We start from the raw sequence: 26682 nt of genomic DNA on the forward strand, positions 1-26682 counted from the left end.
CCTGCTGGTCTGTGTTATTTCCTCAGCCCTCCATCAGTGGGTCACAATTCAAGGCTGCAGGGAGCCACAGGAGACAGAGGCCTGCTCAGGCCAGAGCTGCAGCACTGGGTTCCCTCAAAGTTCACTTCCCCCACCACCATACAGTACATGTGGGGGTATGGGTGTGTGGGGGGGGAGGAGTGGTAGGTGGGTGTGTTTGTGTGGGGGTGGGGGTGTGTAGGGTGGGTGGGGGGATATGTGTGTGTGTGTACGTACGAGCTATAGGATGGGAAAGGGAGATGCGTGTTTCTAGTGTCAGTGAGTCAATCAGCAAGTTTTTCTGTGCTGAAACTGGTTACCTCCATTCATATGACATGTCATGTTATTTTTTTGTGTCTGTGATAATGTGTGTGTCCAGTGTGACTGTTTGTTTCCCTTTTTCTCTGTGTGTGTTAGTGTACGTGTATGTGTCTGTGGGTTTGTGTGTGTGTGTGCATTCGTGTTTTTGTTTGTGTGTGTCTGTGTTTCACTCTCCAATATGCTGGCAGATGTGACCTTGAGTGGCATCCCCATGCTGATTTATCAAATGTTGTCTTCACAGCACAGTCTATTTTCACCTGACAAAGGCACATTTCCCAACTAAACAGGGGCTCTTAGTTAAAAATGGCTATGATGGCTCAATGTCCTTCCACACACAATGCATCTGAAATTATCAGTGTAAGGATTAACCTGTTTAGGTTAATCAATCTCCTCAGTAGAGTTACAGCTCTGTTCTAATGTTGTAATGGTATGGTTTGATGTCTATATTTGATGCACTAAATCAATGTATTTTCAAGAGTCTCCTCGATTTTTAATTAGTGTGGAAAAAAATCTATTGGGGGCAGTGTGTGTTGAAAAGTGTTGATTCGATATGAAAAGGAGTTCAACAACATGAGTTGTTGAAAGCATGAATGTTAAGATGTCACAGTTTTCAATTTGTCACTTATTTCATCGTTTACATATCTTTTTCTTCACGCGGCACTCTTCTCGCCATTGGCGAAGCAAAGGTCAGATTCCCAACACGGCCGGTAATTGTCCACAGGCACTTGTCTGAGGCCTGGTGTGATTAATTATTGGTGCCTACATGTGAAGAGTTTCATGTCTCTTACAAAGGAGTGAGGCAAACGAGGAGAAAACTAGTTTTCGGAAAGACTGACTTTGGCCATTTGAATTCGATGTTCTATCCGTCTCTAACTCTAAATGGATTTCTGAAGTGCTCATTGGCTGGGGCTTTCAATTGAACGTAACCTTGAGTTATTTTTCATGTCGGATTTAAGTGCCGGTATGACATGAACAGGACTGAATGCATGCTCCTCAATTTTCTGAAATTGAAAAATCTCCATCCGATTCTACGCCATCGTCCAGGCAATTAATGGAATGGTGAAAGAGAGGTTCAGGTGCTTCAAAAAAAAAAAAAAGCATGTATCCGTTTTTCCTTTCCCTTTTTTCGACTTAATGACTAATAAGGATAATAAGAAAAACACAGCTTAATGCTGTAGTGTTCCTACTTAATGCTTATTTATGTATTATGCATGCATATAAATGAATAGGCCGTGTCCTTCGGTCCACTCCGTTTCAAAACCCGCCATATTTGCTTCTTAAGGTGAAGGTTTTGCATAACAATCAGCGCAATCCTATTCAAACGTTGGCCTATTAATTTAAGTCGTACCTTTTTTTGTGTGTGTGTCTAAAGGGCTGCTAACAATAAGCCGCGGTCTGTGTTTCTCGTAAACTTGGCTAATTGGTCCTCAGATGAATTCTGACATTTTTGGCCTCTTTCTGGTATTCAATGAGATTTTCTTTTAAACATTGAAGCTTCTACCAAATATACTGTATCTGGTGGTTTTCTGGTACAGTATATGTAACTCAGAAAACGCTTCTGACATGATTGTTCACTTAGAGGAGCAGTACTGTAATGCTGTTTTACAATGCTGCCTGCAACTTTGTTTTGGAGGGGGGGGGGCATGTGGTCCTGATTGGTGTTAATCGAATGACAGTTTTTTAACGTTTGCTTTGAGACACGATTTTGTATCTAACTTGTAATGCTACGACAGAGTGCAGCTTTTAAAGGGCAATCTGCAGTTGAAACAATAGAAGGCCTCCCTGCCACTGTTTCGGTAGAAAACTTAGGCTGAAGAAATGCAACCACTCTCAAATTCCTAGACAGAGCTATGGATGAGGAGGAGTGACCATCCATGACATCAAAATAACAAGCTTATATTTTGGGTTCTGATGGGGTACAACTATTGAACTAAGCTCATGAGGCATTTCTAAGTTATATTCTTCAATAATCAATGGTTACATTATCATTAATTTATCGATGTAGCAACTGCAGATTGCCCCTTTAAGGCACTTTTCTCGCAAAGATATCCAATTGAACTAAAAGTAATGTATTTATCTAACGTGTGAATTCTCTGTCATCAACAGAACACTGTGAGAAACTCATGCCACCACTATACTATGCGCTAACACATCCACTAAACTGCATATGTACCAACTAGTAGACCATGCCACTGTGGGGCTTTTTCATGGCAGGGCAGAGTGCGATATACCACGCGGGTGGCGTAACACAGCGAGAACGGAGCCCTCCTGTAAACGTTGTGACTTGGCTGCCCTGTGGGCCTCCAGGGTAGATAGAGGAGCCTGGGGAAAGCAGGACCAGGTGACTGCTCTGGATTTTTCACCCCTCCCTGTCTAATTCAAATGTCTCTCTTCTGTTCGAGTGGCGTCATCTCTCGCTCTTTGGAGGAAGTCCAAGTCCTTTCTCCTTGCGGCCCCTTCTGGTTGACTTAGTGTTGTGGAGGTGCCGGGAACATATGAGAAGAACTAGCCAACGTGCATGATGTGGTGCCATAATCTTAAGTGGTTGAGCATAGATACAACTCCGGGGTGTTTCGACATTGAGGGTGGGAGGGACACTTGTTAGAAACTGACAGTGGTGTGTGTGCGTGTTAGAGAGAGGGAAGCTGTTTCTTTTTGTTGCTTTTGGCTATCTACTCATTTGTTTATTTTTTCCTGTCTTAGAGTTGGCGCTTAGAGTTTTTGCTACTGCTACCTTCAGGGATGCGAGTAGCATACATTTGTGAGTCTTTTTACCTGAGGCTGCCCTTGTTAGTGCCTGTGTATAAATGTATATACATTATTTATAAAAATTCACAGGGAGTGAAAAAAAGGTTTAATACATTTACAGACAGTAGAGAGAACAAGCACTGCAAGCAAAGCTGGGAGTTAGTTAGTTTGCATAGTAGTAAGGGGGGTAGTAGACAAGTGCTTTATGACCAGCATGTGCAATTTCATTGTACTAATGATAATAATAATAATATTACTATAACCACAGCTACTAATAAATATTTCATGTGTATATTTGATTGGGACGGATAGAATTGAATAGTGACGCATGGAATCGTCAGTCAGATTGCACTGCAATGTATGACGTGCTAATACAACATGGTTCATTTTAATAATGACAATAGTATAATTTAGTGAATGTTATTAATGTAACTTTATGTGTATACAAAGATATGTCAATTTCTGCGTAAGGGGTACTTTGTTTTTTAAAACTGTGTCTTAAAGGGAAAATCCACTCAAACTATATTTTGGTATTTTTTTAATTAGTCTACTGTTGATACAGTCACAAAATGTTTTGCATGTCAGCAGTCAAGTTTTTATGATATTGGACTTTCAAGAAGCAAAGCCTCACCGGCCACATCATCAAGTTGACGCAAAGTGCATCTTGTAAAATGGCACAAAAATAATAAGGCCGCATCAACAGTGGACGAATGGGAAGAAAAAAAAAAGTGGATTTTTTTTTGGTGTGGATTTTCCCTTTACCCACACACATACACATACTCACACCACTCACTGTGCCTTCTTCCTCTTTTGACAGGACAACCCTCCCAAAGCCATGGAGGCCATGCTAGGTGGATGTAGCCTTCACGTACCCATGATGGACGTCGAGCTCACGTCTTGTTTCTCCCTCCCGAAACCCTAATCCCCAGAAAACCTACGGCCTTGTATATTTAGGCGAACCCATCTGTGGCCCTCATTACCGCTCTGTCATTTTGCTGTTGTTTTTCTTCTTTGTCTGCTTGTCTCTTGAGGTGGTGTTAATTTTTATATATATTTTTTATATACTGATTCCACATGGTCTCTGTACAGTATGTCATTTAATATTTTTACTTTTTGTAATGTTTTGTTGAACAACGTATTATTAATTTACAACACGTTAATTAGGTAACAAACGATAATAGAATTCAAGGCTGTATAAATCCATATATCGAAAGAATAGGGCAGCACTTTCTTTTACCAAGTAGTATGGAATAGTGATTTCAATATCTCCACCCAAAAATGTGTTTAAAATAAACATACAGTACTCTTCACTGTTAAAATAATAATTTTCACTGTACATAAAGGTGCATATTTGCTTAAAATGACCGGGAATGCAACTAAAAACCTCCCCCGTTAAATGAACCATGTTGCATTCTGATTGAATTAATATTACTCTGTGTAAAAATGAATGAACGGTAGAGTCACCTGCAGGAAGTGACAGCAAAGCGGTGTTGGCATATAATTATTTATTGAAATATGAAGAAAAAGTCCATCAGCTTTGAAAGAAACTCCCCAGAACAGGAAGTGGCAGGACATAGTGTCAGTATGGGGGGGGGGGATGTGAGTGTGAGAGAGAGAGTGTTTGAGGACTTCCAAGGCAGCTGTAGAACTTTACCAGAACACACAGAATGAGATGGGGGACTGATAGAGATTGTCATTAAATACACACACTTAAGTAGTGGATTCATGCCAAAATAAAAACTTTTTTTTTTTGACTATTTTTCGATACCAGTGGGGGGTTTTTCACCATAGTGCATCGCATTTCGTAATAACGTCTATCGCAACAACATTTGTCTATCGCAACAACATTTGTATTTGTTTTGGCATGAATTTGCTTCCATAGTTAAGCAGGGGACGAGAATAGAAAGTACAATACTTCATGGGGTTTAAAGCCAAAAGTTTAGCCAAAATAGTTTTTTTCTGTCTTTAATAAAACGCACTGTTCAGAATGGATACTGAATCAATCATTTACCCAACCACTAACATTTACAAAAGCAGAAATGTATGTACTGAAGATACAAAAAATATTTTTGAATCACAGACGAATGTGAAGTGGATGATGTGATGGTTTTGAAGTGTACATTATAAGGGAAGGAACGAGCACAGGTTCAATGCTGTAAAAAATAATTGTGATTCAACACAATCCATAACGCTGAAGAGCAGCGCTGTAGCGCAATTGAAATTTGAAGGTTCCGATTCAGCTGACATATGCAGCGTTTACCGTGAATGCAGTCTCCACGAATGCGGGAATAATGCCTTTACATTTCTATTGCGCTGTAGCGCAGGTCTTCAGCGCTACTGATTGAATCGAGCCCTTGATCCATTTTGACGTAGATGACTTACAAAATGTAGACAGGCGGACTGATATATATATATGTGTGTGTATGTATATACATATGTGTGTTTATATATATATATATGTATCACAAATGTTTGGGGCCTTATTTGTGTAAGACAACAATGTAATTCCACAAAAGGACATTACAGAATGGCAAACTTCTGGATGGCTGTGGGGGGGGGGGGGACTGTTTGTTCATTCAGTTATAACACATCACAGGTAACCACAGCTCACGGGACAGATGCAGTCTTTGGTATCAAACAAACAGGGCTGAAATGTGAAGCTAGTTGAAATTCAATGACAAGAAACAACTGATGCAAGGACAGTAACAATCACACCCATTAACTTAAATACAATACTTATATTTTTTTCCAATTTACAGCTCAGAATCCCATAGACATGTAATTTAAAAAAAAAATGATATTGATAATTTCTAAGATAATTGTTTTGTTCCTGAACTGCATCAATACATTTAAAAAAAACATGCAACAGTAAACAAATATATTTGGCCTTGTCACCTTGCGCTTATAACACACAAGAACAAAACCCAGGGCTGGATTCAATCTGTATCGCCAAAGTATTGCGGAAGTTCTGCGTTAAAATTGAAAGGTCATTTCAGATTGAGCCTACATATGCAGCATTTACCATGAATGCAGTCTCCGCGACCGCTGGAACGTTGCCTTTAATTTCATTTGTGCTATGAAGCGGATCTTCAGCCCTACGAATTGAATAGAGCCCCAAGACGCAATAAATTATTTTCATTTTTAAGCGTAACCAGTGACATACATTGAAAGCTAGAACATTGAAAAACAATTCTAAATAAAGCAAGTATCTGAAACTGAACCCTAACACAATATGCACATTTTTTGAATGCCAACAGAAAAACTGTTTTAGAAATTAAATGTTTTAAGTGAGATTCCTTTTTGATTTTAGTGTCTCACGACATAATTATGTACTAGTCAAAGAAACAAAGAAAAAAGTTCAACACTGTACACGCCAAAGAAAGCAAACCAGAGGAATCAATTTTGTGTTTTTAGTTTTTTTAGGAAATCATTGCTTTGCAATTTGCCTTGTCACAGTTATCTCCCACAGGACCGCTTGAATGTAAACACCACTTGAATTATTCTTGTTTTTATTTTTTTACATTAATACTTTATATATATATTTGTACATATTTTCATTCACATCTGCACGGTTAGCTAGCATCGTAATGAAATAAGGCAAGACTCACATAACTGTGACATCACAAATGTATAATACTGATACTTAAGGTTTTGTTACTTTTTTTGTTTGATGTTGTTCTGCAGCAGGCTTTGGTCTGTTCGGACAAAAGGCAGTGTTTCTCAAATCTAAAATCATGCTTTCTTTCCAGTTCTAACGAAAGGGATACATATTTTTGGGGGAGGGGGGAATCACACTCCATATCTGTCTATGCAACCATAAAATAGCCATGTAGAACATTCAAATAACTTATCTATGGTGTGTAAAACACATTTTACTGAGGTAAATGGTAAACATTGTTGATATGAGATCCTTTTGGGGTGGTTACAGGGTGGATTACAAAGAGGAGCCTCAGAATGACCAAGAGGAGGAAAAAACTAATATTTTCAAAAATAGTTTTTTTGTTCTCTTCTTTTGTTCTGTCATGTTTTAATTCATTTTGTTCATCTGTTTTTCGGTGACTGGGGCTGCACACGAGTCTCTGTCAGGTTCTGACATTTTCACCAGTTCTTCGTTGCCGTCTGTCTGTCCGGCCTGTTAGCCATGCAGCTTCTTTGAAGCTGGCTAAAGAGATTCTTGTCCAGCTGCTCTGGTCTGCCCAATGCAGTCAGCTAATACAGTACCAACACTGAAAAGCATGGGCCAGTCTAAAGAGAGCGAACCACCCACACGCCTTTGCCAAAGTCACCGCTCTCTTCTGAAACCCTCACCACAGATATCATAGGGTGGCTGGCACTCTTCACTGCTCAAAACCCTTCAACAGTATGGGAGGTGCAGAATACTAATGGTTTGCTTGTTTGTTACTTTAGTTACAGTCTGCTAGTCCTTGTATCACCTTGATGGTTTGTGTTTTTATTAAAAGCAGAAAAAAAATGATCTCCCATGTACAGAGTCCAATGTACAGTTTACAAATGTTTTCGCTGTTTCTCACTGTCTCTCACAGCTTTACCCAGGGCCCCAGACACACTTGTCTTAGAGTAAAGGGATGTGTGTGTATATATGTAATATGCGTATTGTATGAATTTGAACGTGTGTGCTTTTCCGTGTGTGTGTGTGTGTGTGTGTGTGTGTGTGTGTGTGTGTGTGTGTGTGTGTGTGTGTGTGTGTGTGTGTGTGTGTGTGTGTGTGTGTGTGTGTGTGTGTGTGTGTGTGTGTGTGTGTGTGTGTGTGTGTGTGTGTGTGTGTGTGTGTGTGTGTGTGTGTGTGCGCATACACAGCATTTGCAAGTGGGTGTCAGTTTCTGCATGTGTTTTTTCCTGTTTGTGTGCCAGGATGGTTGATGCTTCCCGCCCCAGAATCACAAAGTCTAGCTCTAACATGGGCAGAGTTTGTTCTGAGTCGGGTAAGGGCTGGAGTCTCAACAAACAAAACTGCAAAAACTAGTTCAGGGTCCAGCGTCCCGCCTGCAGTCTCATCAGGCCCTCTTGGCGTGTAGCATCTCGATGAGCAGGTTGTTGCAGGGCACGTCTCCATTCAGGTGCTTGTAGTACAGGTACTCCTCGGCCTGGAGGCTGATGGCTCGGATCTCAGGCAGCCGCAGGAGCAGCTGGCCAAACTTGTCTGTCTGCTGCGGGTAGTTGCACATGACATAGTCCAGCAGTGCAGCGTTCACCTGCTCCTGGACGCTTTCCACCAGGTGGAAGTTCTCCAGGTTCTTCACGTCTGGAAAGAGAGGGGGAACAGGAAATGGTGGTTAGCATTTGAAGGAAACCGAAATGGTCAATATCAACACATCAGTTTGCGTATATTGAACATTTCTCAGATGCTGGGTATAAAAACCTTCATATATCACGTGTTGAGGATACCTGTACACTAATTGTAGTGTACAGTCATTTGAAATCCATAGATCAGGGCCTAATGAATTTATTTCCTTTCGTGATCTGTAACTCAGCAGAACGTCTTTTTTTGATACATGTTGCGTTTATATTTTTGTTCAGTATAAATGGATGATACATATTTACATTTAGTTCACATAACATATTAGATTTACATTTTCAAAACTTAGCAGATGCTCTGATCTAGAGACTGAAACAAGTGGGTAACCTCTTTCTCCCCTCTCTCTCCAGATGAAATCTCGCGTCTTGTGACGGCCGGCCGCCCAACAACCTGCCCGCTCGACCCTATCCCCTCCTCTCTTCTCCAGACCATTTAGACCTTCTCCCTTACCTCACCTCGATCAACTTATCCCTGACCGCTGGCTAAAAGAGCGAGAGTTGCACCCCTTCTGAAAAAACCTACACTCGATCCCTCCGATGTCAACAACTACAGACCAGTATCCCTTCTTTCTTTTCTCTCCAAAACTCTTGAACGTGCCGTCCTTGGTCAGCTCTCCCGCTATCTCTCTCAGAATGACCTTCTTGATCCAAATCAGTCAGGTTTCAAGACTAGTCATTCAACTGAACTGCTCTTCTCTGTATCACGGAGGCGCTAACCGCTAAAAACTCTCTCTCCTCTGCTCTCATCCTTCTAGACCTATCGGCTGCCTTCGATACTGAACCATCAGATCCTCCTCTCCACCCTCTCCGAGTTGGGCATCTCCGTACGCTACCTGACAGGTCGCTACCAGGTGGCGTGGCGAGAATCTGTCTCCTCACCACGCGCTCTCACCACTGGTGTCCCCCAGGGCTCTGTTCTAGGCCCTCTCCTATTCTCGCTATACACCAAGTCACTTGGCTCTGTCATAACCTCACATGGTCTCTCCTATCATTGCTATGCAGACGACACACAATTAATCTTCTCCTTTCCCCCTTCTGATGACCAGGTGGCGAAATTATCTCTGCATGTCTGGCAGACATATCAGTGTGGATGACGGATCACCACCTCAAGCTGAACTGGCAAGACGGAGCTGCTCTTCCTCCCGGGGAAGGACTGCCCGTTCCATGATCTCGCCATCACGGTTGACAACTCCATTGTGTCCTCCTCCCAGAGCGCTAAGAACCTTGGCGTGATCCTGACAACAAACTGTCGTTCTCAACTAATATCAAGGCGGTGGCCCGTTCCTGTAGGTTCATGCTCTACAACATCCGCAGAGTACGACCCTGCCTCACACAGGAAGCGGCGCAGGTCCTAATCCAGGCACTTGTCATCTCCCGTCTGGATTACTGCAACTTACAACTCATCCAGAACGCCGCAGCCCGTCTAGTGTTCAACCTTCCCAAGTTCTCTCACGTCACCCCGCTCCTCCGCTCTCTCCACTGGCTTCCAGTTGAAGCTCGCATCCGCTACAAGACCATGGTGCTTGCCTACGGAGCTGTGAGGGGAACGGCACCTCAGTACCTCCAGGCTCTGATCAGGCCCTACACCCAAATAAGGGCACTGCGTTCATCCACCTCTGGCCTGCTCGCCTCCCTACCACTGAGGAAGTACAGTTCCCGCTCAGCTCAGTCAAAACTGTTCGCTGCTCTGGCTCCCCAATGGTGGAACAAACTCCCTCACGACGCCAGGACAGCGGAGTCAATCACCACCTTCCGGAGACACCTGAAACCCCACCTCTTTAAGGAATACCTAGGATAGGATAAAGTAATCCTTCTCACCCCCCCCCTTAAAATATTTAGATGCACTATTGTAAAGTGGTTGTTCCACTGGATGTCATAAGGTGAATGCACCAATTTGTAAGTCGCTCTGGATAAGAGCGTCTGCTAAATGACTTAAATGTAATGTAATGTAAATGTGGTACTCTAGATGCTTTATCCAAGACAGATTAAAAAGATGCCAAATTCTCTATATTTCTTTGCTCCGGATTCTCTCAAGAGAATAAAATTGAAAGAGAATCAAATAAGAAAAAAATCCTCTCCTCTGAGAAATTCTCCCCAGGAGTATATGAATTATGTAGGGCAGCATTACAGCGATGGAAGACTCTTTAAAATGAGTCCTTCCCCATTTAAAATTAAGCATCTAGACTACTTTACTGGCGCGTACTTTACACTTGTGTGTGGACATGGCTACATTCTGAATTGAAATCAAACTGTAAAGAAAGCTTATGTCCAGTGACACATTTGTGCTGGCATTTGAAAATATAGAATATATTTTGGCAGGACATAGAATATATAATATATAATATAGAATATAAACTTTTTACTATTAAAGTTTTATATATGTACTGTTTCGTACAGTAGCGGCTTTTCGATGTGGGCTATAGAGCTTGGATTCTGTGATGGATCAGAAATAAATACAGTATGGCCACCTGGCTAAAAGAATGTCAGTACACTACATAGTAATGTATGCGCACCTAATGAATAGGTGTCACAGGGCTATATTTAATAAAATACAGAGAGAGGTGTGTGCATGGTTGTTTATGTGTGTGTGCAGTGGCTATCTGTGTGTGATTCATCTTTGACACCAGGTTGACACACACACTTAGAACAGACCTCCCACCCGCCTAGCCAACTCTAAGATCCTGAAATGATCAGCCTCCTCGCTACCGACACACACAGGCTCCATTGCTGTGAACACTGAGACACACGCACGCACCCCCAAGACACATTCGGGCTGTGAAGCGGAGAGAGAGAGAGAGGAGGAGGAGATACATCAGCGCCTAATGAGGTCTAAAGAATGAGAAGTCATTCAAGGCACCTCACTCATTCTATGATGCTCTGCACCACTTTACTACAATGTGTGTGTGTGTACCTGTGTTTGTGTGTGTGTGAGAGTGTGTGTTCACCCTGACCCCAGTGTGACACGTAGAGGCTAAATAAGGCCAAAAGAAGGGCAGGAAGAGAGATGAGGGGGAGGAGAGGCTCTGCCAGTGACAAATGACCCTCCAAACAGATATTTGCTTTTTCCTGCCTGCTGCCACTCTGTGGTGTGTCTGTCTGACCTCACATCAGCCTCATCAACATCTCCCAAATGAGCTCCAACCAATTGACTCGGTCAATATAAAAGAGGGCTGTGACTTATGGTGTTAATGTTAGGACATACATTACTCCCGAGTGACTCTTACACATGTCATGTGCATTAGGACACACCTTAGCAAAAAATTTGTCAACAGGAAACTAAAACCTAAGGTTACTTTTACAACCCCAGTTCTCTGATAATATGAGTGAGATGTATCACATATGGGGATCGCCTGGATCACCAATACTTTCGGAAGGACCTATCAAAAGTGTCTGTTGGAGACAGACAGGTACAGTGGTGAATAAGGAGAGACCCTCATCTCCTTATAAGGAGCCACACTCCAACCCTCTGTTCATTCTCACTTACTGACTTTATTGTCCCCATGGGGAAATTTTGTTGCAGTCTCATGTACACTTTTAAAGTGGCATTTAAATACAAAACAAATTAACAATACAATTTTCATAAGTTACATACCAATAAAAAGAGACTAGCCTGCTGGCCTTACTGGGTCGATAGGAACATTAGCCCGAGCTATTCAGGAGGGATATCACACCTGGCACAAATTATTGTCTAGTTCTGTCTTTCCTGCCGAGGGGCGCCCTATACCTGCGCCCACAAGGGAGTAGTCCAAAGTCTGCGTACAGGGGGTGGCTTGAGTCTAAAATGATTTTGTGAGCCTTGCGGCGGGCCCTGACCATAAAGATCTCATCCAGGTGCATGTCTGTTTGACTCTCTTCCTTGCGCTCTTGTGCGCAGGGGAATATGGTGATACATCTCACTCGAAAGTACTTTAAGTTCTCTTTCAAATACTTGTTTTGATGTATCACATATGGGGATATGGCCAACTCCCGTACTGCAAAACATGCTCTCCAAAGCCAGGGTCGTCAGAACCAAGAAGGTGCAACATCAGAACCAAGAAGGTGCAGAAACAACCTGTCGGGAAAAACATAACAAAGTGAGGGGAAGCTCAATACGTGGCACACAACATCTCAGTTTAATGAGATACACTACATAACCAAAAGTATGTGGACACCAGCTCGTCGAACATCTCATTCCAAAATTCATGGCCAATAATATAGAGTTGGTCCCCCCTTTGCTGCTATAACAGCCTCCACTCTTCTGGGAAGGCTTTCCACTAGATGTTGGAACATTGCTGCAGGGGCTTGCTTCCATTTAGCCACAAGAGCATTAGTGAGGTAGGGCTCTGATGTTGGGAAAACTAGGCCTCGCTCACATTCGGCGTTCCAATGAATCCCAAAGGTGTTCAACAGGCTTGAGATCAGGGCTCTGTGCAGGCCAGGCTAGTTCTTCCACACTGATCTCGACAAACCATATTGTATGGATCTTTCTTTGTGCACAGGGGCAATATTATGCTAAAACAGGAAAGGGCCTTCTCCAAACTGTTGCCACAAAGTCGGAAGCACAGAATTGTATGCTGTAGCGTTAAGATTTCCCTTCACTGGAACTAAGGGCCCGAGCCTGAACCATGGAAAACAGTCCCAGACCATTATTTCTCCTCCGCCAAACTTTACAGTTGGTACTATGCATTGGGGCAGGTAGCGTTCTCCTGGCATCTGTCAAACGCAGATTCGGACGTCAGACTGGCAGTGGTAAAGAGAGATTCATCACTCCAGAGAACGCGTTTCCACTGCTCCAGAGTCCAATGGCAGTGAGCTTTACACCACTCCAGCCGAAGCTTGGCATTGCGCATGGTGATCTTATGCCTTCTGTGCAGCTGCTCGGAGATGGAAACCCATTTCATGAAGCTCCCGACGACTAGTTGTTGTGCTGACATTGCTTCCAGAAGCAGTTTGGAACTCGGTAGTGAGTGTTGCAACTGAGGACAGACGATTTTTACACACTACATGCTTCAGCACTCAGCTATCCTGTTTTGTGAGCTTGTGTGGCCTACCACTTTGCTGCTGAGCCGTTGTTGCTCCTAAATGTTTCTACTTCACAATAACAGCACTTACAGTTGACTGGGGCAGCTCTAGCAGGGCAGAAATTTGACGAACTAACTTGTTTGAAAGGTGGCATCCTATGAAGATGCCACGTCGAAAGTCACTGAGCTCTTCAGTAAGGCCATTCTATTGCCAATGTTTGTCTATGGAGATTGCATGGCTGTGTGCTCAGTTTTATAAATCTGTCAGCAACGGGTGTGGCTGAAATAGCCGAATCCACATACTTTGCATATATAGTGTATATCCCAAAACCACAGCCCAAGTGGTAAACGCCTCTGTAGATAAAGGCCCTTTCAGGCCCCTCTGAAGACTGTCATAATTGCCATCATAAATCAATATAAAAGTCCCCATAATCTGGTGGGATATCGTCGGAGAAGAGCCCATCCTCTTTCGAGGGTAGTTGCCTAATGAGTGAAGCGCATAACACCCTTACATGACCTCTCGTTCAATCCAAGTAGATGGGCAACCCATGTACAATGACGGCTACCCACTTCTGGGGAAAGACACAGACGAAAAGCCATAGGCTCCAAAGTGCAACAATGAGAAAAAGTTGACCTGGGCACAAGGATGGGTTAAGGTACATTTATCTGGAAAAACCCTGGGCAGACTGCGGGCGTGAACAGTGGCTGGTAGAGCACAGTCCACACACTCGCTTAAGGATGCAAAGGGCAGAGAAAAAAAAAATATGGAGAAATATTACACCTCCACGCTTATCAGTGGCTAGTAGCTGCTGTGAAAGTATCTTGAACACAATAAACATGTTCCAGGACAAGCTAAGACTTAGAGACTGGGTGTAGTGATGTGACCTCCGAGGAACTGTACTACTGTAGGGGCCTTGGCAGGCCAAAAAAGAGTCTACAGGACTTTAACAATGATGAAACCTTCTCTCTGTCAAAAAAGCTTTGCAAGGAGCATAAGACCACGGAAAACAGAGTGTAGGCAAGAACAATCTATTTAGTCATACCACTTACCAAGAAAAACACAACAACTGTAACACAGAGAGCGTGCATAAGCTCTTCCAAGAGTCCCAGGCCCTATTCACTTGCTCTGTGCAGGCGGAAAAGAGAGGGTAGCCAACATAGGAGGAAAATAATACGGCATCACCCTATTTTCATGGGTGTGTCAGTTCTCCCACCCCCATGGCTCTCACAGGTTCGTAGCTTCTACCAGGATGCAGCAAGTCAGTCCGCATAGATGCGGGATGTGGGCTCTCTCGGGAAGTCAAGCAATATAGCAGGAGGAAGAAGGAAACAACTGCCGAGCAGTAATCCTAATCATTTGGCATAGGTGCCTGAGAAATGGAACAAACAGAGCAGTTAGTTCAGTGCAGTTAGAAAGCACTAGTTGGACCACTGGTGTTTACAATGTATTTTGTTTATCTATTTAGTTGTGCTGTTGCATTTGTATCGTTGTTTCATGTCCGATGTGTTGGTCCAATGATGTTGATACATATCATTTGAGCTGCGTGCACCATGAGCAAATTCATTATATAATTTCACTTTTCCTGTAAGAACCATGATGCACACATTCTGATTAGGCTTTGCTGTAGCGCAGACTCTGACTCTGAGTTTTTGTATTTATTATGGAACCCCATTAGCTGCTGCCTTAGTTTTTACAGTCATGCTTATTAGTAACTGGAATAAGCATTTCATAAATGTGTCAAGTGCAGCGTCTGGTTGGTCCTCATGACATACCACAGACCAGCAAATATTCTTTACATCTTCAACATAGGAATCCCTACAAAATGTATTATATGATCTCTTATACACTACAATTAGGCTCAGCCTTTGGAACTTTGGTTTTCCTAGATATGGCTACTATATTATGATCACTACATCCAATGGATTTGGATACTGCTTTAGAGCATTAGTAAAGATGTGATCAATACATGTGGATGATTTCATTCCTGTGCTGTAGGAATATACCCTGGTAGGTGGACTGAGAACCTGAACCAGGTTGCAGGCACTGGTTCAGTTTTAAGCTTTTTCTTGAGTGAACAGCTTGATGAAAGCCAGTCAATATTTAGGTCATCCAGAAAATATACCTCTCAGTTGATATCACATACATTTTCTAACATTTCACACATATTATCCAGATACTAGTAGCTAACAAGTAGATAGTTCGAAATAATCAGTAGGCCTAATATTACATGATTAAAATATGTGAAATACAGTGGCGGTCCGTGCCGTTTAAGATGAGGGAGGACAATTTTATTTTTTCATGAGCATGGCCTTTTCTACTACACTCAGTTCAAAGTAACATTGAGAGTTTCAGGCCACTACACAATACTCAAATTTTCCCTATGCCCATCATGTTGCTATATCCCAGCCTATGAATGAACGTTTACAATGTAGGTGCACACAGGTCGAGATACAAATTTCAGGTGATAGACAGTGACACATGGACAGACAGTGACACATTCAATGCTACCTTGCATACTCTTGCCTGCATCTAGCTGATCTAGGGTGTAATCATTAGTCCAACAGTTGCAAACAAAAGTTTCTATTGGACAAATTCAGGTATGTTTATCCCCAATTAGTTAGTTTTACTTCTGTTTAATAAATGTTAATAAATGTTTTTCAATAGAATCGGCAGATTAATATATCCCTGATCACACATAAACACAGTTAACTTTCATAGCAGCCACGTTTTCCTTCTCTCATCTATGCGTGCTCTCCTCCTCTCACCTTTTCCCTTCGCTTGTGGACTTCAATGCACAACACATCAGCTGTAAGTGACCAGGCAAAATAAACTTTCCAAGCCAAACCATATCATAACCGCTACACACAGCCTACATCATTGTCACCATATACAGAGAGCTGTTGAAGCTACTGTAGACCTTTACTGCAAAACAGTATGTTTTAATCAATTATTTGGTGACATGTGAATAGATTTGGTTTAGTTTTTTCTAAAAATCTATTTTTATTTTTATGAAGTTCACTGTGGAGGATGGTCCTCTCCTTCCTCCCCTGAGGATCCTCCACTGATGAAATATTTAGCATTTAACACCATTCAGCATTTTTGGCATCCATTTTCCCCATTGATTTAAATTGGTTAAATCACAATGTTAAAATGTTATCAATCAGTTACATAAGTAACAGACCTTGTTGAGCCCCATATGTGAGGGTAGCAGCGCACCATGGGCGATTTGCGGTTACAATGTAGCCAAGCTGTGTCTGTATGCGCCAATGCACAAAATGAGAAAGCACAGGATATATATGTTTCGATAAAAACGCTCTGCTTGGCTTGGTAAGTAATACTGATCAAATAAGCCATTTCTACCCTTGTTGCATCAAATATGTATGCTGCTAAGACAAGTACATTTTTTTAAAATGTATTTCATGGTGACAGCGCAACAGCGCCAAACAACAGCGCAAAAACAAGTTTGGCAGAGGAAATGCAGAATGGTCAGTGTTTGCTTAGATCACACTTGTTATTCCTCATACTTTTCTGTAGTATATAGCCTACTCACTGTGGTTGTTGTTCAAAAGGCCACTAGTAAACAGAACAACAATTTAGTAACCTAGTAGCCTTCATGCAGGCTACAGATTTGTATAAATGTAAAACCCTTTTTTATTTATTTTACCATTATTTAACCAGGCAAGTCAGTTAAGAACACATTCTTATTTTCAATGATGGCCTTGGAACAGTGGGTTAACTGCCTGTTCAGGGGCAGAACGACAGATTTGGGGTTTGAACTCGCAACCTTCCAGTTACTAGTCCAACGCTCTAACCACTAGGCTACCCTGCCGCCCCTTCAAAAAAAGCAAGATTCTCAAGGTAGACTACAGTAGAATGATTTTTGTTCAAAATGTGTGGTCTTCGTTTCTATTAATCAACTTTGCCCTACACAATAACAGAATATGCAGGCTGTATATGAGTAACTTGCGAGAAAAAAAGTGTTTATGAATGAAATGTTGGAGACCCCTGGTCTAGCCCAAACTGTTCAAATATGACCCATACTACCGGAGATATATTTTATTCTTAATACTGCAGATTCGGAGCCTTCATAGCTGCTAAAAAAAATCTAATTTGATAATGATCAATTAATCATTCATTAACAATATTATATTTATGTGAACATAATCAATGACCAAATTTAAATACAAAACTTCAGTTTGCATTTTCAAGTTGAGAGTTCTTGTTCAATGCCCTACCAGCTAACACTACCATATTGAGAAAGACATTTGTTAAAAGATAATTACATTATTGCATCGCATTATTTATGACAAATCCTTATTTGGTAAAACAATATTATTCCTGTCATGCAACAAGATCTCACAGTCTCACTGCAGAATTAGACATTCATCCACGTTCTCCAAACATCAAATGTCAAACTGCTCCAAACGTCTAATTTCAAGTGTGAAATGGCCTGGTTCAGGGGCCTAGCCTGAGTCTTGCCAGACTGCTGCATTACCGAGGAAATCAGTTCAGCTGTTGCCCCCTCCCAGCTGTGAGACTGGGGCGAGAGGCAGGAAGTAATGACTTTTGCTTTCTTTTTCATTTTTAAATGTTTTATTTAACCTTTATTTCTATGTTGAGTATGTTACACCTCTGCCACATGGCAGGGACAGTGGGCCCGAACAACTCCTTGGGTGTCACTGGGGCACCCAGGAGGTTCACTTTTTCTTTAAACATATTTTTGTTCATTTGTCTCATTTAACGACTTATCGACTTACAGTTAGTGCATTCAACTTAAGATAGCTAGGTGGGACAACCACATATCAGTCATAGTAAGTACATTTTCCTCAATAAAGTAGCTACAAGCAAAGTCAGTGCTAGTAGGGGAGAAAAAAGTGTTAGTGTTAGTGTTAGTTCCCGAAAGGCAAGGGGTAAGGAGTGAGTGTGAGGTGGGGGTGTTGTGGGATTATTTAAAATAGTCTTTCAAGAGGTAGGTTTTCGGGAAGATGGGCAGGGACTCTTTGTCCTAGCTTCAGGGGGAAGTACTCAGGTTGGGGTGTAGGTTTGAACCTAGCCTGAAGGTAGGGAGGGGCAGTTCCTCTTGCTGATCCATAGGTAAGTACCATGGTCTTGTAGTGGAGGCAAGCTTTGACTGGAAGCCAGTGGAGCATGCATAGGTGCGGGGTGACATGGGAGAACTTGGGAAGGTTGAACACCAGGCAGGGTGCAGCGTTATGGATAAGCTGCAGGGGTTTGATGGCACAAACTGAGAGCCCACCCAACAGCGAGTTGTAGTAGTCCAGACAAGTGCCTGGATTAGGACCTGCGCCACTTTCTGTGTGAGGTAAGGTCGTACTCTACAGACGCTGTAGAGCATGAACCTGCAGGGCAAGTCACTGCTTTGATGTTTGCAGAAAACGACAGGGTGTTGTCCAGGGTCATGCCAAGGTTCTTTGCACTCTGGAAGGGGGACTCTGTGGAGTTGTCAAACTTGATGGAGAGGTCTTGGAGCGGGCAGGCCTTCCCCGGGAGGAAGAGCAGCTCCGTCTTGTCGAGATTGAGCTTGAAGTGGTGGGCCGACATCCAAGCTGAGATATCTGCCAGGGATGCATGTCACCACCTGGCTGTCAGAAGGGGGAAAGGAGAAAAGTTGTTGAGTGCCATCTGCATAGCAATGATAGGACAGACCATGTGAGGATATGACAGAGCCGAGTAAATTGAGAGAAGAGGAAAGGTCCTGGAACCGAGCCACGGGAGACACCAGTAGTGAGAGTACGTGTTGCAGACACAGATCCTCTCCACTTCACCTGGTAGGAGCAGCCTGCCAGGTAGGATGCAATCCAAGAGTGTGCAGAGCCTGAGACGCTCAACCCTGAGAGGTTGGAGAGGAGGATCTGATGGTTCACGGTGTCAAAGGCGGGGGATAGGTCTAGGAGAATGACAACAGAGGAGAGAGAGTAAGCTCTGGCAGTGTGGAGAGGAGAGCAGTATCGGATGAGTGACCCGTCTTGAAGCCTGACTGGTTAGGGTCAACAAGATCGTTCTGGGAGAGATAGCGAGAAAGTTGGTCAGAGACAGCATGCTCAAGTGTTTTGGAAAGAAAAGTCCTGTAGTTTTTGACATCAGAGGGGTCGAGTGTTGGTTTCTTGAGGAGGGGTGTGAGGAATAGGAGGTCTCCAGAGATGTTCAGGAGAATCTGGGCGGCCAGACCTCACTAGTCGTAGGATTTTATCTGGAGGGAGACGGAAAAAGAGGTCAAGGTGTAGGGTAGTTCTGTGTGAGTTGGATCAGGAGACTCAATAGGCTGAGTGAATGAGGAGTGCATGTTGTCAACCTTCTTTTCAAAGTGGTTGACAAAGCCGTACGCAGAGAGGGAGGAGGGAAGGGGGTGGAGGATTAAGGAGGGAGGAGAAGGTGGAAAAGTTTCCTTGAGTTAGAAGGATTTAGCAGAAGGGAGAGATGATAGGATAGAAGAGGAGAGCGTAGTGGGAGAGAGAGAGCAAAGATTGTGATGGCGCATTATTATCTGGGAAGGGGCTGAGTGAGCAGGGTTGGAAAAGAGGGAGACAGACAAGGAAATAAAGTACTGATCAGACACCTGGACGGGGGTTGCAGTGCGATTAGTAGGCGGACAGCCTGTATTAAAGATGAGGTCAAACGTATTGCCTGCCTTGTGAGTGGGCGGGGACTTTGGAAAGGGTGAGGTCAAAAAGAGACAAAGAGGGGAAACAAAGAGGTTGAAAAAAAATTAATCAAAGGCAGACGTCGGGAGGTTGAAGTCACCCAGTACGATGAGCAGTAAGCCGCTGCCAGGAAATTTGCTTATCAAAGTGTCAAGCTCGTTGAGGATCACTCCAAGGGCACATGGTGGGTGATGATGACAATTTTAAACTTGAGTGGACAAGTGACAGTGACTGCATGGAATTCAAATGAGGAGATGGGCAGATGAGTGAGGGAGAAAATAAAGAATCTTCACTTAAGAGCAATGAGTAGTCCTGTGCCACCACCGCAATCACCAGATGCTTTTGGTCTATGAGAAAACACGTAGTCAGATGAAGAGAGAGCAGCTGGAGTAGAAGTTTTCTCCGAGTCTCAATAGCTAGCAATCAAAAGATGGATATCGTGCTCCCCACGATACCAGCTAACCTGGAGTCCAATCAATGAGATGAGATTGGAGATGTTGGTTAGAACTGCCCTGCCCTATAAAAAACACTTACAACATTTGAGTTTGTTATTGACAAGAAGCATTGCCTGATGTGACCCTGCCTCGAACAAATGAGATCTCAGAAGACCTAAGATTAAGAATTGTTGACTTGCATAAAACTGAAAAGGGTTACAAAAGTATCTCTAAAAGCTTTGGTGTTCATCAGTCCACGGAAAGACAAATTGTCTATAAATGGAGAATGTTCATCCTGTTGCTACTCTCCCTAGGAGTGGCCATCCTGCAAAGATGACTGCAAGAGCACAGCACAGAATGCTCCATAAGGTTAAGAAGAATCCTAGAGTGTCAGCTAAAAACTTACAGAAATCTCTGGAACACGTTAACATCTCTTTTGATGAGTCTACGATACGTAAAACACTAAACAAGAATGGTGTTCATGGGAGGACACCATGAAAGAAGCCACTGCTTTCAAAAAAAACATTGCTGCATGTCTGAAGTATTCAAAAAGAGCACCTGGATGTTCCACAGCGCTACAGGCAAAATAGTCTGTAGACAGATTAAACTAAAGTTGAGTTGTTTGGATGGAACACACAACACTATGTGTGGAGAATAAAAGGCACAGCACACAAACATCAAAACCTCATCCCAACTGTAAAGTATGGTGGAGGGAGCATAATGGTTTGGGGCTGCTTTACTGCCTCTGGGCCTGGACAGCTTGCTATCATTGATGGAAAAATGAATTCCCAAGTTTATCAAGACATTTTGCAGGAGAATGTAAGGCTACCTGTCCGCCAATTGAAGCTCAACAGAAGTTGGGTGATGCAACAGGACAACGACCCAAAACACAGAAGTAAATCAACAACAGAATGAAATACGTCTTCTGGAGTGGCCCAGTCAGTCCTGACCTCAACCTGATTGAGATGCTGTGGCATGACCTCAAGAGAGCAGTTCACACCAGACATCCCAAGAATATTGCTGAACTGTAAAGAGGAATTGTCTAAAATGCCTCCTGGCCGTTGTGCAGGTCTGATCTGCAACTACAGAAAACGTTTAGTTGAGGTTATTGCTGCCAAAGGAGGGTGAACCATCAATTAAATCCAAGGGTTCACATACTTTGCGCACCCTACACTGTGAATAATTACACAGTCTGTTCAATAAAGATGTGAAAACAAATAATTGTTTGTGTGTTATTATAATTATAATTGTTTGTGTTTAAGCAGACTGTGTTTGTCTATTGTTGTGACTTAGATGAAGATCAGATCAAATTTTATGACCAATTTATGCAGAAATCCAGGTAATTCCAAACGGTTCACATACTTTTTTCGTGCAACTGGAAACTGAGAAGTAGAAAATACATTTCTACATAAAGCAAAAACCTTTCGATCAACCTTTCGACAGGGTCTGAAGACCTACGCTCGGCAGCGATGTCCTTCACGGTTCACTTGTGAGCAGTTAAGCAGGAAAACAGGGACCCAGGGATCCAGTCGTTGGGAGAGCTGGAGAGTAATGTTCTTTATGAGGAAGATAAGTGAGAATGACCAGAGGGTGAGAGAGTGGCTCCTTATTAGGAGGTGAGGGGCTCACCTCATTCGTCGCTCTACCGGTCTGCCTCCAACATACGCTTTTGATAGCTCCTTCAGTATTGGTGATACTGGTATTGGTGATACTGGTGATATATGTGATACATCAAAACAAATATTTGAGAGAGAACAAGGGGTTGTTATTGGACAAGTCCAGATGTTTCAATCTATTCTCTTCCATTTGGTGCCTAATAAACACAACACATATTTCCTTGATGAGGACATAGCAATACTGACAATAGCAATACTGACTATTTTGAATATATATAGAAAATGTACAATCTATATATTGACAATATGATGTGTCATTGTCTGTTTATCGATTACATTTTCTCCTGTCCATTGATAAAATGTGATTTCATTGATTTAGAGGAGACATGACAGGGTTAGCTGCGATCACTGGCAAAACAAGACACATGATGTTGCCATGGTTTCATGGTAAGACTTTTCTCGGTGTGTGTGCGTGCGTCTTTGTGTTTGTGGGGTGTGTGTGTGTATGTGTGTGTGAGACCCAAAACTACAGAGATGAACAGCCCAATGTCTCTGTCATGCTAATTAGAGAAAGATGAGGCAAAAAAAGGCACATTTTAATTGCTAATTATTATCAGGCTCCTTTTGAAAAAATAATGAAAGGGGCTCAAAAAGCACACTGATATTCGATGACAATAGCTTGATCTATTTTACCCTGCAAACAAAAACACAGGTTTGCCGCGAAAGGAATTATCCCCATTTTCGATAGTAATTTATCGGCAGCGAAAAAGAGGGTTTGAAGATGCTATGGCGATAAAGGGAGTAGGGTGATGGAATTGTATGGTTGAGTCATTCTGATTAACACTAGCCCAAATGTCAGGTTGGAGCTAAGTACCACCGTAAGTATCTCCTCCTACTCTACTCCTGCTCTCCTCAATCCCTCCATTGAGTCACTAAGGGACTAATTATCAACTTTTTTTCACATGAAACAGGCTCAGTGTGCTCCAGCGCCGTGCACAGCACTCAGATGGAAACCCTGAGGTCCCGTGGAATATATTGTTTCGTTTGACTTGCGATCCACGCTGGAGCCCGACGACCCCACACTACACTACCACGCGCGCACACACACACACACACACACACACACACACACACACACACACACACACACACACACACACACACACACACACACACACACACACACACACACACACACACACACACACAGTACAGCCTCTCAATATGCCGCAATGCCTTTTAATTACATTGGATCAGCTCTGTCTGGATTCATTCAGAATGGGGGGGTACATTTCTGCTGTAGTTTTATTTACCAAACATATATATATATATATCTACTTATTATTATTATTATTATTTTCACCTTTATTTAACCAGGTAGGCCAGTTGAGAACCTGGCCAAGATAAAGCAAAGCAGTGTGACAAAAACATCACAGAGTTACACATGGGATAAACAAACGTACAGTCAATAACACAATATAAATATTGATATACAGTGTGTGCAAATGTAGTAAGATTAGGGAGGTAAGGCAATAAATAGGCCATAGTGGCAAAATAATTACAATTGAGCAATTAACACTGGAGTGATAGATGTGCAGAAGATGAATGTGCAAGGAGAGATACTGGTGTGCAAAGGAGCAAAAAACAAATAACAATATGGGGATGAGGTAGTTGGGTGGGCTATTTACAGATGGGCTGTGGACAAGTGCAATGATCGGTAAACTGTTCTCACAGCTGATGCTTAAAGTTAGTGAGGGAGATATAAGACTCCAGCTTCAGTCATGTTTGCAATTCGTTCAAGTCATTGGCGGCAGAGAACTGGAAGAAAAGGCAGCCAAAGGAGGAATTGGCATTGGGGATGACCAGTGAAATATACCTGCCGAGCGCATGCTACGGGTGGGTGCTGCTATGGTGACCAGTGAGCTGAGATAGTGCAGGCCTTTACCTAGCAAAGTCTTATAGATTACCTGGAGCCAGTGGGTTTGGCGATAAATATGTAGCGAGGGTCAGCCAACAAGAGCATACAGGTCACAGTGGTGGTTAGTATATGGGGCTTTAGTGACAAAACGGATGGCACTGTGATAGACTACATCCAATTTGCTGAGTAGAGTGTTGGAGGCTATTTTGTAAATTACATCGCTGAAGTCAGTTTTACGAGGGTATGTTTGGCAGCATGAGCGAAGGATGCTTTGTTGCGAAATAGGAAGCCAATTCTAGATTTAATTTTGGATTGAAGATGCTTAATGTGAGTCTGTAAGGAGAGTTTACAGTCTAACCAGACACCTAGGTATTTGTAGTTGTCAGAACATTCCAGAGTAGTGATGCTAGACGGGCGGGCGGGTGCGGGCAGCGATCGGTTGAAGAGCATGCATTTAGTTTTACTTGCATTTAAGAGCAGTTGGAGGCCACAGAAGGAGTGTTGTATGGCATTGAAGCTCATCTGGAGGCTTGCTAACACAGTGTCCAAAGAAGGGCCAGAAGTATAGAGAATGGTATCATCTGCGTAGAGGTGGATCAGAGAATCACCAGCAGCAAGAATTGATCATTGATGTATACAGAGAAAAGAGTCATCCCAATAATTTAACCCTGTGGCACCCCCATAGAGACTGCCAGAGGTCCGGACAACAGGCCATCCGATTTGACTCACTGAACTCTATCTGAGAAGTAGTTGGTTAACCAGGCGAGGCAGTCTTTTGAGAAACCAAGGCTTATCTGCCGATAAGAATTCAGTGATTGACAGAGTCGAAAGCCTTGACCAGGTCGATGAAGACTGCTGCACAGTATTGTCTTTTATCGGTGCCGATTATGGTATCATTTAGGACCTTGAGTGTGGCTGAGTGTGCACCGATAAAAGACAATACTCGACCTGGTCAAGGCTTTTGACTCTGTCAATCACCGCATTCTTATCGGCAGATAAGCCTTGGTTTCTCAAAAGACTGCCTCGCCTGGTTAACCAACTACTTCTCAGATAGAGTTCAGTGAGTCAAATCGGATGGCCTAGCTCGGAAACCAGATTGCATAGCAGAGAAGGTACGGTGGGATTCAAAATGGTCGGTGATGTATTTGTTAACTTGGCTTTCGAAGACTTTAGAAAGGCAGGGTAGGATAGATATAGGTCTGTAACAGTTTGGGTCTAGAGTGTCTCCCCCTTTGCAGAGGGTACGAAAACGATATGAAAGAGAGGTTGAACAGGCTAGTAATAGGGGTTGCAACAATTGTGGCGGATCACTTTAGAAAGAAAGGGTCCAGATTGTCTAGTTCAGCTGATTTGTATGGGTCCAGATTTTGCAGCTCTTTCAGAACATGAGCTATCTGGATTTGGGTGAAGGAGAATGGGGGAGGCTTGGGCAAATTGCTGTGGGGGGTGCAGAGCTGTTGACCGGGGTGGAAAACATGGCCAGCCGTAGAAAAATGCTTACTGAAATTATAGTTTATCGTAGATTTATCGGTGGTGACAGTGTTACCTAGCCTCAGTGCAGTGGGCAGCTGGGAAAGAGGTGCTCTTATTCTCCATGGACTTTACAGTGTCCCGGAACCTTTTGGAGTTTGTGCTACAGGATGCAAATTTCTGTTTGAAAAAGATAGCCTTTTGCTTTCCTAACTGCCTGTGTATATTGGTTCCTAACTTCCCTGAAAAGTTGCATATCATCACGGGGGGCTATTCGATGCTAATGCAGTACGCCACAGGATGTTTTTGTGCTGGTCAAGGGCAGTCAAATCTGGAGTGAACCATATCTGTTCTTAGTTCTACATTTTTTGAATGGGGCATGCTTATTTAAGATGGTAAGGAAAGCACTTTTACATTTACATTTACATTTAAGTCATTTAGCAGACGCTCTTATCCAGAGCGACTTACAAATTGGTGCATTCACCTTATGACATCCAGTGGAACAGTCACTTTACAATAGTGCATCTAAATCTTAAAGGGGGGGGGGGGGGTGAGGGATTACTTATCCTATCCTAGGTATTCCTTAAAGAGGTGGGGTTTCAGGTGTCTCCGGAAGGTGGTGATTGACTCCGCTGTCCTGGCGTCGTGAGGATAACCAGGCATCCTCTACTGACGGAATGAGGGCAATATCCTTCCAGGATACCCGGGCCAGGTCGATTAGAAAGGCCTGCTCGCTGAAGTGTTTTAGGGAGCGTTTGACAGTGATGAGGGGTGGTCGTTTGACCGCGGACCCTTTACGGACACAGGAAATGGGGCAGTAATTGCTGAGATCCTAGTTGAAAACAGCAGAGGTGCATTTAGAGGGCAGGTTGGTCAGGATGATATCTATGAGGGTGCTCGTGTTTACGTATTTAGGGTTGTAACTGGTAGGTTCCTTGATAATTTGTGTGAGATTGAGGGCATTGAGCTTAGATTGTAGGACGACCAGGGTGTTAAGCATATCCCAGTTTAGGTCATCTAACAGTACAAACTCTGAAGATAAAAATGGTGTCCAGGGCACAGCTGGGGGATGAGGGAGGTCGATAACAAGCGGTAACAGTGAGAGACTTATTTCCAGAAGGTAGAGGCTCGAACTGTTTAGGCACAGACCTGGATAGCATGACAGAACTCTGCAGGCTATC

At 43.0% G+C, this 26682-nt stretch overlaps 2 protein-coding genes across 5 annotated transcripts in view; one reads left to right on the forward strand and one right to left on the reverse strand.

The window, feature by feature from the left end:
* Positions 1–7561, forward strand: part of LOC123997463 (adhesion G-protein coupled receptor D2) — a 161632-nt gene extending 154071 nt beyond the window's left edge. For all 3 annotated transcript variants that reach the window (XM_046301730.1, XM_046301733.1, XM_046301734.1), the window contains one exon: positions 3905–7561. In XM_046301730.1, coding sequence (XP_046157686.1) covers positions 3905–4009 — 105 coding nt within the window. In that variant the 3' untranslated portion in view covers positions 4010–7561. The remainder of the gene's footprint in view (positions 1–3904) is intronic.
* Positions 4578–26682, reverse strand: part of LOC123997464 (nuclear receptor subfamily 5 group A member 2) — a 99675-nt gene continuing 77570 nt past the window's right edge. For both annotated transcript variants that reach the window (XM_046301736.1, XM_046301735.1), the window contains one exon: positions 4578–8347. In XM_046301736.1, coding sequence (XP_046157692.1) covers positions 8100–8347 — 248 coding nt within the window. In that variant the 3' untranslated portion in view covers positions 4578–8099. The remainder of the gene's footprint in view (positions 8348–26682) is intronic.

This window comes from Oncorhynchus gorbuscha, linkage group LG15, assembly GCF_021184085.1.
Source record: "Oncorhynchus gorbuscha isolate QuinsamMale2020 ecotype Even-year linkage group LG15, OgorEven_v1.0, whole genome shotgun sequence".
Taxonomy (NCBI): domain Eukaryota; kingdom Metazoa; phylum Chordata; class Actinopteri; order Salmoniformes; family Salmonidae; genus Oncorhynchus; species Oncorhynchus gorbuscha.